Genomic DNA, 17,526 nt, shown 5'->3' on the forward strand with positions numbered 1-17,526 from the left:
GGGGAGGGCGCAGGGAGGCCGCAGGGATTGAGAGGCTGCGGGGATGGGGAGGCTGCGGGGATGGGGAGGCTGCGGGATTGGGAGGCTGCGGGGAGGGGGAGGCTGCGGGGAGGGGGAAACAGGATTGGGAGGCTGCGGGGATGTGGAGGCTGCGGGGATGTGGAGGCTGCGAGGATGGGAGGCTGCGGGGAGGGGGAGGCTGCGGGGAGGGGGAGGTCTCGGGGAGGGGTAGGCCGCGGGGAGGCTGCGGGGAGGGGGAAGCCGCGGGTATAGGGAGGCCGTGGGGAGGCTGCGGGGAGGGGGAGGCCGTGGGGAGGGGGAGGCCACGGGGAGGCGGAGACCACGGGGAGGGGGAGGCCACGGGGAGGGGGAGGCCACGGGGAGGGGAGGCCACGGTGAAGCCACGGGAATTGGGAGGCTGCGGGGAGGGGAGGCCACGGGGAGGAGGAGGCCACGGGAAGGCCACGGGGAAGGGGAGGCTACGGGGAGGGGGAGGCCACGGGGAGGAGAGGCCACGGGGAGGGGGAGGCCGCGAGGAGGGGAGGCCGCGTGGAGGGGGAGGGCGCAGGGAGGCCGCAGGGATTGAGAGGCTGCGGGGATGGGGAGGCTGCGGTGATGGGAGGCTGCGGGGATTGGGAGGCTGCGGGATTGGGAGGCTGCGGGGAGGGGGGGCCACGGGGAGGCCGCAGGGAGGGGGGAGGCTGCGGGGAGGGGGAGGCTGCGGGGAGGCTGCGGGGAGGGGGTGGCTGCGGGGAGGGGGAGGCCGAGGGTAGGGGGAGGCCACGGGGAGGCTGCGGGGAGGGGGAAGCCGCGGGTATAGGGAGGCCGCGGGGAGGCTGCGGGGAGGGGGAGGCTGCGGGGAGGGGGAGGCCACGGGGAGGCGGTCATTATGGGGTATTGTGATTTCATTATGGGGTATTGTGTGTAGATTGATGAGGAAAAACATGTATTTAATCCATTTTAGAATAAGGCTGTAAGGTAACAGAATGTGGAAAGTCAAGGGATCTGAATACTTTCCGAATGCACTGTATCACCAGTAGTAGCCTACATTAATTCCCATAATTTCTAATCTGCAATGTTTGTTTGGTTACGGTAATTTCTGTTAATGGTTTCAATATATTATTATTACAGTAATTTACCGTTCTCGTTGTCTGATTGGACACGTTTTGCAGAACTCACAACATACACTTATGAGAAACACGTTTTGGTTTATTTCATTCCATTTATGAGTTTTGTCAATTTATTGATAGTCTTTTGTTTGAAATGCTCCAGTCAATATTGGGTAAGGTCACGCACCTGATTACGCATATAGAAGTAGGACTAGTCTACTTGGCCTGCTCACAAATGTAGGCCTATAAATGTGCCTATTTGGGGATGTCTGATAGTATTTCTGATTGTCTTAACTCACCACCACTAATGAACTGTGGAGCTTCTCAAAGTAATTTTTTCTTCACCTCAAACAGCAAGTAAACAAACTCTGCTTTTATTTAGAATCCATTGAGAATGACAATTGTTCCTCAAAGTATTTGAACAATATTTCCAGCTCTCTCCCTTTCAATAACCACTCGGCACAGAGGGAACATGACATGCTCTGATCCAGTGGAAACGTCATAAAATACCTAAATGAAATGAAACTGTTCCAGTAAAATGTACATATGAAAATCATAACTGGAACGCAGATTGGTAGAAATGGTAAGATAACTTGGCACTCTAAATGGAAAAGTAGAAATGGTAAGATAACTTGGCACTCCAAATGGAAAAGTAGAAATGGTAAGATAACTCGGCACTCTAAATGGAAAAGTAGAAATGGTAAGATAACTTGGCACTCCAAATGGAAAAGTAGAAATGGTAAGATAACTTGGCACTCCAAATGGAAAAGGTTGCCGACCACTGGTGTAGCACTATACCGGCAACTTCAGGAGCCTAAGGGCAGAATACGCAAAGTCCAGCAGCCGCAAGAGGAAGGTCGGGAGCAGGGTTTTCTTTCTTCTGGTTAGGCTATCGTGATCTCTGTCTCCCTTGAGTCATTTGTGTGTCTTGATTATTTAATCAAACAGCATGCTTAAAGCACCAGACAAGTTCATTACATATAGCCTAGTTGATTTTATACAAACACATAGGGTGTGTCTATGTATGAAAAAAATCACAATTAAAAATGTCAATCAATGTAGAAAAGACTACTCTTGGACGAACATGTTTTTTTTTAGTCGGGGACAGCCCTAGTAGAAATTAGCTTTAGATGCCCCAACCAATTCTGAGGGAGGACCCCCAGATCCACTGCCAGGTTATGTCCCCCCCACTTCTAAAACCAAAGTTGTACCCCTGTGGATAGATGTCGAAAAGGGGTAACAGAAGATGAATTAAAACTACAATAATGTAAAGAATGGAGCTAATGCGTCCTGTGACATTTTCACAAATATTACTAGATTTTTATGAAATGTATGTTTGAAGTGCTCTAAGAATTAGCCTACTTTCGATGAGAACATTACTGTTTTCAACGGCCACCTTGTCGGAGAGAGATTTACACGGTTATCAAAACGTCACGCCAGCATAAACCCACACAAAACATCGTCCTTATTTCACATAGAAATGTAAACTATAGATCTATCATTCTACTCGAAAGCAAGTCTAAGAAGCGGTGGATCTGATATATGTGTGCTATATCTATGCTTCTTACTTTTTTGTTTGAGCAACCTGTACTTTCAGTTTTGTACACCAACTTTAAACAGCTGAAACAACAATATTTTGAGTTATGGAAAATATATTTCACAGCGGTTTAGATGCTATAATGATTATCTACGCTATACTTGCTTATTTTGACCCATAAACTGAAATTAGACAAACTATTATAGAGTTTTAGCACCCGGGAAATGGTGGAGTGATTTCTGCATAGTGCAACTTTAACCTATAACAACAAAACGCCTAAATCAAGGGGCATTTATCATTTATCAAATTACTGGAAAACGTGTAGACTGTCCCTTTAATTGATGAACAGTTTTAAACCGTTCAGGGATGTTGGGATGTTGAACGCAGCACCAATCGAGGACATGTCAACAGTTCAGTGGGTTTAACGCGTTGGTCGAGCGGCAATAGGACTCAGCAGCAACAACAACATAGTAGGTTTATTTTGCAGCACATCGTGTCAGTCCTTGGAGGAGGTTGTGTATCGTCGATGGGCAGGGCTATGCTCCTCCAGAGGTGGCTCGGTCCCACCCTGCTGTCAGCTGGCCACCGTTCTGCAGGAGGGAGGAAACAGACGCCGTTCACCCCCAAGCTGAAACACGTGTCTCTCTTTAGGAGTCCCAGCAGCAGACACGGCATGGCGGAAGAAGCGAAGAAACTAGCAGGCTATGCTGCGGTGGATAATCATGTTCAGGTAACACAACTGATATTGTGTTGACTAATATAGCTAACAATGGGGACAGTTGGTGTATTTTTGTTTAGCAGATAGCTAGGTCAGCTACCGTGCTCAGTTCGGTGTGGGGGCCATGCTGATGCTAAACACCTAGTTGACTGACTAGGTCATCATGTAATGTACTAGTGAAACGTTAGACAGTAAACATACTGTGTCCAGGTACCTAGTTGACTGACTAGTACATCATGTGAAACGTTAGACAGTAAACATACGTGGACTTCGACACGGTATCTAGCTAGTTATCTAGCTAGTTGGCGCAGATATGTTTTGTGCCAGCCAGGTAGACGGTAGTGGCGACCAGGTAGACGGTAGTGGCGACCAAGTAGACAGTAGTGGCGGCCAGGTAAGTAAACATGACCACAACACAAAGCTGCACAACCATCTAGTGAATGTGCTACCGAGTGGCGCAGTGGTCTAATGTACCGCACCTCGGTGATAGAGGCGTCACAACAGACCCTGGTTCGATCCCGGGCTGTATCACAACAGGCCGTGATCGGAAGCCCCATAGGGCAGGGCACAATTGAAATATCAGAACAAACTCTGAACCAACTATATTAATTTGGGGACAGATCTAAAAGCATTCAACATTTATATTCGCTACCTTGCTGTTGCTAGCTCATTTGTCCTTGGATATGAACATTGGGTTGTTATTTTACCTGAAATGCACAAGGTCCTCTACTCTGACAGTTCATCAACAGATAAAAGGGTAAACCTAGTTAGTGTCTAGTAATCTCTCCTCCTACAGGCTTCTTCTTCTTTGGACTTTATATGGCGGTTGGCAACCAACTTTAAGGTGCATTACCACCACCAACTGGAGTGTGGACCTCAGTTCATGTTGCAATCACCCACGTGGGTATATGTTCCTAAAAACCAATGTGGAGAGGCGAGACTTGCAGCGCATCAAGTGTTACAGATAGAACCAAGTTCTATTTTAGCACCTGGCTACACAGACGCTCGTTGACGCAATGAGGGAATAACGCGTACAATCATTCTGCAAGGCTCGTGTACATGTTATTCAGTCATTACACCCACACTGCTCAGGAGCATCTGCACCATGCTGACCAGACCTCTGGTGCCCCGTGTGTCCGCATGTTGATTTAGTGACACTGGACGTGCTGCATGTCCCGCCTCTCCCATCTCCTCGTTGGTTTTTAGGAACATATACCCACGTGGGCGATTGCAACATGAACTGAGGTCCACATTCCAGTCCAGTTGGACTGTGAGCCCTTTGGTCACTTTATTTGTCTTGTGATTAGTTACAATGACATTACGCTCATTACTGTAAACACCAAACATGAGAATGATGAGTTGCTTGAGTCAGTAGAGAAACGTCTACTTCATTATCTAAATTTACCAATTCGTTATTGATAGGAGGCGACTTTAACATCACTATAGATAATTCAACCGATAGATGGCCCCCAGGTAGGCCAACCAATCAGAATTTGGGTTTAATACTTTTTTACGGAAAAGTTTGCTCTTACTGATATATGGAGAGAGAGGTTTCCAGCTGACAGCTCATTCACTTGGAGTAACAAAACAGGTTCCAGACAGTCCAGAATACATTTTTGGCTTATATTGAAATGTATTGATAGTGTGTTGTACTCCCCTCAGACCATAGGGCCATTTACATTAATGTCAAAATATTTACCCCTGATACTAACCTTGGTAGGGCATCCTACTGGAAGCTAAATAGCTCCTTGTTAAATAATGAAATTTGAGGTTAAAGATCTGCTCTCACACTTTTGGAAATTGCTTGTGAAGAAAAATCATATTGCAAGAACTGTGAGCTCTTTTAAAGTTGAGGTGGTCAAATACCTTATGTGGTCTTAATCTGGCTAAGAGCAGAGGAAACTTCCCTTTCTCAGAGGTCACCAGCTGGCCTCTCGGGGAGGAGAAGATGGAACTGATTGAGTTAATAAATAAACTGGATTTTATATATATATATATATATATATATATATATATATATATATATATATATATATATATATATATATATATAGATATATATATATATATATATATATATATGATGAAATAAACTGGATATACATAAATACTCATACAGTTGAAGTAGGAAGTTTGCATACACTAAGTTGACTGTGCCTTTTAAACAGCTTGGAAATGGTGGTATTATCATATTGCTAGAAGATACTGTCCGTACCGTTATGCTCATTTACACTGAGCTGCACCGAGTTTGACGAAAGATATGGGTTGAAAAACGTACCTCAATGCAGGGATGGGATATGCCACTGTACACCGAGTTTGACCTCCTGCTTCATCGAAGATGGAAATAATGGTAGTTGTCCTGTGAAACTGCCCTTTTCATCCTCATGCTAGCTAACAGTAGCCACAGCAGCAATTTTGGAATGGCACGTTGCCTTGAACAAGAAAGGAGCTGATTGGCTGACACTGCCATTCCAAAATGGCTGAGGTGACTACTGCTAGCTAGCATGAGGATGAAAAGGGCAGTTTTCTATGGTATTATCGCAGTCCGCAAACAGCGTTAGAGGTGCATGCCGCCACCTACGGGCTGAGGGGAAAACTGATCAGCTTTAACGCTAAACAATACTAGACTAGGGAAATGTGAACAAATGTACTATTAGTATTCAAAAGTAAAAATGTTGTAATATCTATTCAGACCTTTTACACGGGAACCTGGGAGGGGGAACCTCTGCATTCAGTTTTCTTTAACATTTCGGCTGTAAAGTCCTGGCATTCCAGAAATCTCTTTGCCGCCATCACATTTTTGTCTAGCTTCTTTAGATTGTTTTTGTGGCAATTTATCACTTGCTGTATGAACGCAACAAAGTCCTCCACCACTGCTCGTGTGTTGGGATCCTTCTCCTGCATGGCGTTGACTGCAGACTGTGGGACATCCACTACCATCTCTACTCAAGCTATTTTCACTGCCTCCACATAGGAGACCTGCTGGATGACCCTGATCCTAGCTACTGCGACCTCTTCATCCATACAGGGCACTCCGGGAATGTGATTCCCATCACAATTACAGCAACATGCCTCATCTGACTTGTCAGCTAATACATATTTATTCCTTTGTCAACGTGTCAACTTTTACAATGTAACACTGCAGCGGATTCTGTACCTACGGTATTACCTCATATCTCACATACCCAAGTTTTCCATGATTCAGGAGAACCACTTCATCAAACCACACTAAACCGATAGGCATACTTCCTTTCTATCATTCGTGCCAAGCGATGTGCGTCCACTGCTCCTGCCGTCCCACAACCACAGAGCCTCTATGTCTGAGATGCCAGAGATGACGCCTTTTTAACCGTTGCCCTACTCTGAAAGTCAAAGCCTTCGTTGATATCTTGTAGAGCCTTTTGGACTGTTAATAAACTGTCACTAAATCAGAATATGGCTCTTTGTCACTCTAACCATTTTGTCTTTCACCATCTTCGAGACTGCGAACAGATCACCCAATAAACATCGTAGCTGGGGAATTCCACTCCAACCATAAACTGCTGTTCATTTCCACCTTCAGCCCTTTTCATTCTACTGTTCTTCACCGTCATCCATTCATTTTCACCAACTTTACTCCCGCCAACAGAGTCGCTCAATGCTTCCAAACTCTCCTTGTCCCCCGACGGCCATTAAGCTGGAGCCTCTCCTCCCTCTGCTACATCTTTCGGGGCAGTTTTTTGTGAGACACCGCGGGTTTTACAATCTTCTCGCTGTATCGGTAAGGATAACGGTAACATTTGGAGTCCAGTTCCATATCCCATCCCTGCATCGAGGTACGTTTACTAACCCATATCTCTCTCCGGTTCCACGGTGTCTTAATGTAACCATGATTGCGTTCTGACCCCAGTGCAGCTCAGTGTAAACAAGCGTAAAGGTGGGTCGGTATCTTCTGGCTATATGATCATGTGAACTGGCTGTTACATGTCTTTCCTTCCATCACAGAACAACCAGGTAGTTGGAGTGGGCAGTGGATCCACCATTGTGTATGCTGTAGACAGACTAGGTGAGGAGACCATAATACTAGCCTACCGGTTGATTGTAGAACAAGAGAATGTAGTACTTTATTAATCCACAAAGGGCTGATTGTGATCACCTCTCTGACCTGTTCTAGCGGAGAGAGTTCGTCAGGAGAAACTCAACATAGTGTGTGTCCCCACCTCCTTCCAGGTGAGTGTGAGGTACGATGGCTGTGTATCATGTATTCTACAGGGATCTCAGAGAGCCGACTCTAATCTGGCAGATGGCCCTCAACATTTGATCTTGTCCTCCAGGCTCGTCAGTTGATTCTGCAGCATGGTCTAACCCTGTCTGATCTGGATAGACACCCAGAGGTACTGTTGGTTAGCAACTTAAACAATGTGTTACATGTCCTCAAGTTTGACACATTCTTTAGGAAAACGTGTGGAGTTAGTGTGTTAAATCAGAAGTTTGTCCTGTAGACTGTGTTATTGTCAGCAGTATTGTGTTCTACCTCTCTGACCTCTAACCCCCTTCCAGCTCGACGTGGCCATCGATGGGGCAGACGAGGTGGATGCTGCTCTCACACTCATCAAAGGAGGAGGGTAAGACACTGTATATTCACCGGATCACAGTTCTAGGCTGTCCTGTTGCTCTCCCTGGCTAACTGTCCTGTTGCTCTCCCTGGCTAACTGTCCTGTTGCTCTCCCTGGCTAACTGTCCTGTGGCTCTCCCTGGCTAACTGTCCTGTGGCTCTCCCTGGCTAACTGTCCTGTGGCTCTCCCTGGCTAACTGTCCTGTGGCTCTCCCTGGCTAACTGTCCTGTGGCTCTCCCTGGCTAACTGTCCTGTGGCTCTCCCTGGCTAACTGTCCTGTGGCTCTCCCTGGCTAACTGTCCTGTGGCTCTCCCTGGCTAACTGTCCTGTGGCTCTCCCTGGCTAACTGTCCTGTGGCTCTCCCTGGCTAACTGTCCTGTGGCTCTCCCTGGCTAACTGTCCTGTGGCTCTCCCTGGCTAACTGTCCTGTGGCTCTCCCTGGCTAACTGTCCTGTGGCTCTCCCTGGCTAACTGTCCTGTGGCTCTCCCTGGCTAACTGTCCTGTGGCTCTCCCTGGCTAACTGTCCTGTGGCTCTCCCTGGCTAACTGTCCTGTGGCTCTCCCTGGCTAACTGTCCTGTGGCTCTCCCTGGCTAACAGTCCTGTGGCTCTCCCTGGCTAACAGTCCTGTGGCTCTCCCTGGCTAACAGTCCTGTGGCTCTCCCTGGCTAACAGTCCTGTTTACATCACCATCTCACCAGTTATCTTGGTCTCTCTGTCTCCCCTTCTCCCTCACCCCCTTCCTCTCCCTCACTCACTCTCCTAGAGGCTGTCTGACTCAGGAGAAGATTGTAGCCGGCTGTGCCAAACACTTCATCGTCATCGCTGACTTCAGGTGGGTGTGTTCTCCTGTAATTGCACAGTGCCTAGACATGGTAAGGTCTTTGATTGTCTAAAGTATAATAGAGGTTAAAAATATAAAGAAACCCAGCCTCTGACCCCGGGGGACTCCACTGCAGGCCTGGGAACCCTCTGACCCCGGGAGACTCCACTGCAGGCCTGGGAACCCTCTGACCCCGGGGGACTCCACTGCAGGCCTGGGAACCCTCTGACCCCGGGGGACTCCACTGCAGGCCTGGGAACCCTCCAGGCCAGGTCCTTCATCCCCGTCAGTGGCCCGCTTGGGCCAGTGAAAATAATATTGTAGTAATGCTATTTTTAATCTAGGCCAGTGCCTTCAGAAAGTATTCATACCCCTTGACCTATTCCACATTTTGTTGTTACAGCCTGATGTTCAAATGAATTAATGTTTTCTCACCGATCTACACACACAATACCCCTTAATGACAAGGGGATTTTAGCAGATGTATTGAATGAAATGCAGAAGTATTCACACCCTTGAGGCAATGGTTTGTTGAGGCATCTTTCTTTAAGTGCTGTCAAATTGGGTATTGATCATTGCTAGAAATCCATTTTCAGGTCTTGCCATAGATTTTGCTGAGCTCCATTTCCTTTTAATAAAAAAAACTCCCTAGTCCTTAACGATGACAAGTATTCTGCCCTTGAGTTGCGTTCCCATGCAAAACTAGACAGATAGCTAACAACTAAGTCTTCAATTAAACTCCCAAGGCGTGACTTTTCTTGAATGAATATATTGAAAACGTTTATGTTGTGAAAAAACAAATATTTTCCAAGGCTGAAGCGAGACAAGAAATAACTACATTGAAAGACCTGCACCGTACCGTTGTTTGTAGCTGCTTCTATGCGTGCAGAACAAATTCTCTACTTCCTGTTTGTAGTCTTTCTAAGTACCAGAAAGCTCCACTAGGGGGCAAATAACACCATTGAACACAATGAAAATCCAATTTAACCATTGTAATAAATAATCTGTTACCTTCTAACAGGATGGCAGCACAACAAGCATACCCATAACATGATGCAGTCACCACTGTGTTGTATTGGTTTTTTCCCCAAACAACCCTTTGTTTTCAGGGCAAAAAGTGAATTTCTTTGCCACATTCTTTGCAGTATGACTTTAGTGCATTGTTGCAAACAGGATGCATGTTTTGGGATATTATTCTGTAAGGGCTTCCTTCTTTTCACTCTTTCATTTAGGTTTGTATTGTGGAGTAACTACACTGTTGCTCCATCCTCAGTTGTCTCCTATCACAGTCATTAAACTCTAACTGTTTTAAAGTCACCATTGGCCTCATGGTGAAATCCCTGAGCGGTTTCCTTCCTCTCCGACAATTGCATTAGGAAGGACGCCTGCATCTTTGAAGTGACTGGGTGTATTGATACACCATCCAATGTGTAATTTAATAACTTCTTGCTCAAAGGGATATTCAATGTCTGCTTTTTTTTATTTTTACCCATCTACCAACAGATGCCTCCCTGGTCTTTGTGGTTAAAACTGTTTTGAAATTCACTGCTAGACTGAGGAACCATAGGTGATTGTATGGGCGGGGTACAGAGATGGGGTAGTCTTTAAAACATCATGTTAAACCCTATTACGGCACACAGTGAGTCCATGTAACTTAGAATGCGCTATTTCAATGTGCCATAAAGGGTTGACTACTTATTGACTCTAGATATTTCAGCTTTTCATCTTTATTCATTATTCAACAATTCCATTTGTTGAGTTCAAATGTTGGAATTGTTGAATATCTTGGCCATGTTCTGTTATAATCTCCACCCGGCACAGCCACAGGCCATCCCTCATAGCCTGGTTCCTCGCCTAGGTTTCTTCCTAGGTTTTGGCCTTTCTAGGGGAGTTTTTCCTAGCCACCATGCTTCTACACCTGCATAGCTGCCACGCGGGCTGTCTGTTTAGTCTGTCAAGGCCCACATTATTCTGACGTGTTTTACAACCCCCCCCCCCCCCCCCCCCCCCCCCAGGAAGGACTCCTCGGTCCTGGGTCAGCAGTGGAAGAAGGGTGTTCCTATTGAGGTGATCCCTATGGCCTACGTCCCCGTCTCCAGGACTATAGCCAAGCGCTTCGGAGGGGAGGCAGTACTCCGCATGGCCGTCAGTAAAGCTGTGAGTCACCATATACACAACTCTTCCTGTTGTAAAGCTGTGAAGAACTAACACAATACATTGCCTTCGGAAAGCATTGAGACCCCTTTTTCCAAATTGTGTTAATTTACAGCCGTATTCTAAAATGGATTGAATATTTTTTTCTGATCAATTTACACACAATACCCCATAATGACGACGCGAAAACAGGTTTTTAGAATTGTTAGCAAATGTATGAAAAATCAGAAACAGATTCCTTATTTACATAAATATTCAGACTCTTTGCTATGAGACTCTAAATTGAGCTCAGGTGCATCTTGTTTCCATTGAAACATCTTGATGTTTCTACAACTTGATTGGAGTCCACCTGTGGTCAATTAAATTGATTGGATATGATTTGGAAAGACACACACCTGTCTATATAAGGTCCCACAGTTGACAGTGCATGTCAGAGCAAAACCCAAGTCATGAGGTTGAAGGAATGGTCCGTAGAGCTCAGAGACAGGATTGTGTTGAGGCACAGATCTGGGGAAGGGTAGCAAAAAATGTCTGCAGTATTAAAGGTCCCCAAGAACACACAGCAATCGGGGGAGAAGGGCCTTGGTCAGGGAGGTGACCAAGAACCTGATGGTCACTCTGACAGGGCTCGAGTTATTCTGTGGAGATGGGAGAAGCTTCCAGAAGGACAACCATCTCTGCAATTCTCCACCAATCAGGCATTTTGTGGTAGAGTGGCCAGACGAAAGCAACTCCTCAGTAAAAGGCACTTAAAGGACCCTCAGACCATGAGAAACAAGATTCTCTGGTCTGATGAAAGCAAGTTGGAACTCTTTGGACTGAATGCCAAGGGTCACGTCTGGAGGAAACCTGGCAGCATCCCTACGGTGAAGCATGGTGGTGGTAGCATCATGCTGTGGGGATGTTTTTAATCGGCAGGGACTGGGAGACTAGTCAGGATCGAGGGAAAGGGGAACGGAGCAAAGTACAGCGAGATCCTTGATGAAAACCTGCTCCAGGACCTCAGACTGGGGTGAAGGTTCACCTTCCAACAGGACAATGACCCTAAGCACACAGCCAAGACACCGCAGGAGTGGCTTCGGGACAAGGCTCAATGTCCTTGAGTGGCCCAGACAGAACTGCTACTTGGAACATGATGGAACATCTCTGAAGAGACCTGACAATAGCTGTGCAGCGACGCTCCCCATCCAACCTGACAGAGCTTGAGAGGATCTGCAGAGAAGCATGGGAGAAACTCACCAAATACAGGTGTGCCAAGCTTGTAGTGTCATACCCAAGAAGACTAGAGGCTGTAATCACTGCCAAAGGTGCTTTACCATAGTACTGAGCCAAGGGTCTGAATACCTATGTTAATGTTATATTTCATCTAAACCTGTTTTTGCTTTGTCATTATGGGATATTGTGTGTAGATTGAGGGGAAAAAACAATTTAATCATTTTTAGAATAACAATGTGGCAAAAGTCAAGGGGTCTGAATACTTTCCGAATGCACTGTGGTTCATTCAGGTCATTTGTTGTGTATTATAGTGAATATAAAATTGTAAATTAACAGTTGAATAAATCACAAGAAGAGAAGCGTATTAATGGAGTGGAAAGTCATTAACAGGCTTTCAGTGTAGAGCACAAAGCATGACATTTACGACAGGAAGAGTTTTCATTGGACCTCTTCTGAGAGGAAAGCATTCTCATTGGTCATTTAAATGTGAGTGAGATCCAGTATATTGATTGTTCAGGGTCCGGTGGTAACGGACAACAGTAACTTCATTCTGGACTGGAAGTTTGAACACACTCACAACTGGAAGGAGGTCAATATCGCTATCAAGATGATTCCAGGTACACACGCACACACTGAAATTGCTGCTGCTGTTCCTGCTCCGACAGTGACTTGTTCTGGGACATGAATGTTAGTCTGTTTCTCTCCTTCCCATCTCGCCCCTCTCCCCCCCCCCCCCCCTACCTCACCTTGCCTCCCTCCCTCCCCCCTACCTCACCATGCATCTCTCCCTCCCACCTACCTCACCATGCATCTCTCCCTCCCACCTACCTCACCTTGCCTCTCTCCCTACCTCACCTTGCCCCTCTCCCTCCCCCTACCTCACCTTGCCCCCCTACCTCACCATGCATCTCTCCCTCCCACCTACCTCACCATGCATCTCTCCCTCCCACCTACCTCACCTTGCCTCTCTCCCTACCTCACCTTGCCCCTCCCCCTACCTCACCTTGCCTCTCTCCCTACCTCACCTTGCCCCTCCCCCTACCTCACCTTGCCTCTCTCCCTACCTCACCTTGCCCCTCCCCCTACCTCACCTTGCACCCCTACCTCACCATGCCCCTCTCCCTCCACCCTACCTCACCATGCCCCCCCTACCTCACCTTGCCTCTCTACCTCATGTCTCTCCCTCCCCCTACCTCACCTTGCCTCTCTCCCTCCCTCCCCCCTACCTCACCTCTCTCCCTCCCCCCTACCTCACCTTGCCTCTCTCCCTCCCCCCTACCTCACCTTGCCTCTCTCCCTCCACCCTACCTCACCATGCCCCTCTCCCTCCCCCCTACCTCACCATGCCCCCCCCCTACCTCACCTTGCCTCTCTACCTCATGTCTCTCCCTCCCCCTACCTCACCTTGCCTCTCTCCCTCCCTCCCCCCTACCTCACCTTGCCTCTCTCCCTCCACCCTACCTCACCATGCCCCTCTCCCTCCCCCCTACCTCATGTCTCTACCTCCCACCTACCTCACCTTGCCTCTCTCCCTCTCCCCTACCTCACCATGCCTCTCTCCCTCCCTCCTAGGTGTGGTAGAGACAGGTCTGTTTGTGGGGATGGCAGAGCGGGTGTACTTTGGGATGGAGGATGGTAATGTTGGGGTCAGAGACCCTCCAGTCAACTGACCTGAGCCCTGCTCCACCTGGAACCAACCAGCACCACCCCCCCTCCACCTGGAACCAACCAGCACCCACCCCCCCTCCACCTGGAACCAACCAGCACCACCCCCCCTCCACCTGGAACCAACCAGCACCCCCCCCCCCCCCTCCACCTGGAACCAACCAGCACCCCCCACTCCACCTGGAACCAACCAGCACCCCCCACTCCACCTGGAACCAACCAGCACCCCCCCTCCACCTGGAACCAACCAGCACACCCCCCCTCCACCTGGAACCAACCAGCACACCCCCCCTCCACCTGGAACCAACCAGCCTCAACCACAGTGCCCTATTTTATTATGGATGCATCCCAAATGGCCACCTATTCTCTATATAGTGCACTATTTTAGACCAGAGCCCTATTGGTCCTGGTCAGAGCCCTATGGGTCCTGGTCAAAGTGCCCTATTAGAGCCCTATGGGTCCTGGTCACAGTGCCCTATTAGAGCCCTATGGGTCATGGTCAACAAGCCCTATTAGAGCCCTATGGGTCCTGGTCAATGTGCCCTATTAGAGCCCTATGGGTCCTGGTCAACAAGCCCTATTAGAGCCCTATGGGTCCTGGTCAACAAGCCCTATTAGAGCCCTATGGGTCCTGGTCAACAAGCCCTATTAGAGCCCTATGGGTCCTGGTCAATGTGCCCTATTAGAGCCCTATGGGTCCTGGTCAATGTGCCCTATTAGAGCCCTATGTGTCCTGGTCAAAGTGCCCTATTAGAGCCCTATGGGTCCTGGTCACAGTTCCCTATTAGAGCCCTATGGGTCCTGGTCAACGAGCCCTATTAGAGCCATTTGGGTCCTGGTCACAGTGACCTATTAGAGCTCTATGGGTCCTGGTCACAGTGACCTATTAGAGCCCTATGGGTCCTGGTCAAAGTGCCCTATTAGAGCTCTGTCGGTCTAGTTATAAACTTGTAGCCCGTATTGACTCACTGTGGCTGTAGCTAAACCTGCATGGACTCCCTGAGTGGTTTCTATTCTCTTCAGATAAACAGAGAACCCTGGTGCAGTTGGAGCACACTGAAACCAATGGGCCCTCGTCAAATGTAGTGCACTAAAATAGGGAATAGGGTGGCATTTTGACCACTAGCCTGAACATCTGTCTCTGTTTGTACTGAGAACTGTCTCATTCGTTTGCCCTTTCACTGTCTTACAACATGTTGTTGATCAACATGGTCCCAGGTCTGCCTCTGGTTGCCTGGTCCCAGGTCTGCCTCTGGTTGCCTGGTCCCAGGTCTGCCACTGGTTGCCTGGTCCCAGGTCTGCCACTGGTTGCCTGGTCCCAGGTCTGCCACTGGTTGCCTGGTCCCAGGTCTGCCTCCGGTTGCCTGGTCCCAGGTCTGCCTCCGGTTGCCTGGTCCCAGGTCTGCCTCCGGTTGCCTGGTCCCAGGTCTGCCAAGCTAACAATGCGTGTTGAAGTCGGCAGGATGGCCCACACACTGTTTCTCAGGACGTGTCTGTCTAGTTGTTGCACATCGTTTCCTTTCGTTGCTCAAGCCAGCCTTGTGCCATTCTCTTACCTAATACCAAAGTTGCAGTGCCTGGATTTACAAAACATTTCTTAAGGTTTTCAAAATCCAGGCCCTGGTGTACTCAATGCTCCCTGAGTCTCCGCCTGCTTCCAAACAGCAGTACAGGGGAAGTTGTGTTCGGGGGGGGGTTCACCTTAACACTTGAACACGGTTATAATGCACCAAATGTAACTATTAAATGGCCGTGCATGTTCCCATCTGTAGCCTACTGGCTGTCCTGACTGTCTGCTTCGGGATCCAATAACATCACTTCTATTGTAGATCCTTTATGGGTCAATTAGCAGGATGTTGCAGTTTAGCACCAGCTACACCTCTCTCTATCTACCATAGCTATACCTCTCTCTCTCTCTACCTACCATAGCTATACCTCTCTCTCTCTCTACCTACCATAGCTATACCTCTCTCTCTCTCTACCTACCATAGCTATACCTCTCTCTCTCTACCTACCATAGCTATACCTCTCTCTCTATCTACCATAGCTATACCTCTCTCTCTCTACCTACCATAGCTATACCTCTCTCTCTCTACCTACCATAGCTATACCTCTCTCTCTCTACCTACCATAGCTAAACCTTTTAATGACTATATGACTGTGATGAGTTGGCTGTCTTCAAGCTGTAAGGTACTGGGTTGTATTAAAGATTAAACCAACATTACGGTTTCCTTTATATAGAATATCATGGAGATTATTTCACATTTTGTTTACCACAGTTTTTTGGAAAAAAATATTTTGACCATTCTCAGGAATCGCCGATAACGTTTTATTATAAACTGAACAGCATAATAAGTGTTTGGTAGCAGCAACAACCTCTTCCCTCAACGTGATCAAGATAAAGGAGATGATTGTGGACTACAGAAAAAGGACCAAGCACGCCCCCATTCTCATCGACGGGGCTGCAGTGGAGCAGGTTGAGAGCTTCAAATTCCTTGGTGTCCACATCAACAACAAACTAGAATGGTCCAAACACACCAAGACCGTCGTGAAGAGGGCACGACAAAGCCTTTTCCCCCTCAGAAACTAAAAAGATTTGGCATGAGTCCTGAGATCCTCAAAAGGTTCTACAGCTGCAACATCGAGAGCATCCTGACAGGTTGCATCACTGCCTGGTATGGCAACTGCTCGGCCTCCGACCGCAAAGCACTACAGATGGTAGTGCGTACGGCCCAGTACATCACTGGGGAAAAGCTGCCTGCCATCCAGGACCTCTACAGCAGGTGGTGTCAGAGGAAGGCCCTGAAAATTGTCAGACTCCAGTCACCCCAGTCATAGACTGTTCTCTCTGCTACAGCACGGCAAGCAGAATCAGAGCAGGTAGTCAGTCCTGTTAGAATCAGAGCAGGGGGTCACTCCTGTTAGGGTTAGAATCAGAGCAGGGGGTCACTCCTGTTAGGGTTAGAATCAGAGCAGGGGGTCACTCCTGTTAGGGTTAGAATCAGAGCAGGGGGTCAGTCCTGTTAGGGTTAGAATCAGAGCAGGGGGTCAGTCCTGTTAGGGTTAGAATCAGAGCAGGGGGTCAGTCCTGTTAGGGTTAGAATCAGAGCAGGTGGTCAGTCCTGTTAGGGTTAGAATCAGAGCAGGGGGTCACTCCTGTTAGGGTTAGAATCAGAGCAGGGGGTCAGTCCTGTTAGGGTTAGAATCAGAGCAGGTGGTCAGGGTCAGTCCTGTTAGGGTTAGAATCAGAGCAGGTGGTCAGGGTCAGTCATGTTAAGGTTAGAATCAGAGCAGGGGGTCAGTCCTGTTAGGGTTAGAATCAGAGCAGGGGGTCACTCCTGTTAGGGTTAGAATCAGAGCAGGGGGTCACTCCTGTTAGGGTTAGAATCAGAGCAGGTGGTCAGTCCTGTTAGAATCAGAGCAGGTGGTCAGTCCTGTTAGGGTTAGAATCAGAGCAGGGGGTCAGTCCTGTTAGGGTTAGAATCAGAGCAAGTGGTCTGTCCTGTTAGGGTTAGAATCAGAGCAGGGGGTCAGTCCTGTTAGAATCAGAGCAGGTGGTCTGTCCTGTTAGGGTTAGAATCAGAGCAGGGGGTCAGTCCTGTTAGGGTTAGAATCAGAGCAGGTGGTCTGTCCTGTTCAAGTGTTCAGCAGTCTGATGGCTTGTAGATAGAAACGGTCTCGGAGCCTGTTGGTATCAGACCTCGTGCTCTG

General features: G+C 48.1%; 1 protein-coding gene across 1 annotated transcript; it reads left to right on the forward strand.

Moving 5' to 3' along the window:
• Positions 1–2,641: 2,641 nt before the first annotated feature.
• Positions 2,642–16,036, forward strand: rpia (ribose 5-phosphate isomerase A (ribose 5-phosphate epimerase)). Its single transcript, XM_036955424.2, has 9 exons — positions 2,642–3,376; positions 7,349–7,409; positions 7,518–7,573; positions 7,678–7,737; positions 7,904–7,968; positions 8,725–8,793; positions 10,797–10,938; positions 12,668–12,767; positions 13,723–16,036. Exons 1-9 carry the CDS (start codon positions 3,173–3,175, stop codon positions 13,818–13,820), a joined length of 855 nt encoding a protein of 284 aa, XP_036811319.2. The 5' UTR covers positions 2,642–3,172; the 3' UTR covers positions 13,821–16,036.
• Positions 16,037–17,526: the final 1,490 nt, after the last annotated feature.

This window comes from Oncorhynchus mykiss, chromosome 19 (genome assembly GCF_057628025.1).
Source record: "Oncorhynchus mykiss isolate SJ-2025 chromosome 19, ASM5762802v1, whole genome shotgun sequence".
Taxonomy (NCBI): domain Eukaryota; kingdom Metazoa; phylum Chordata; class Actinopteri; order Salmoniformes; family Salmonidae; genus Oncorhynchus; species Oncorhynchus mykiss.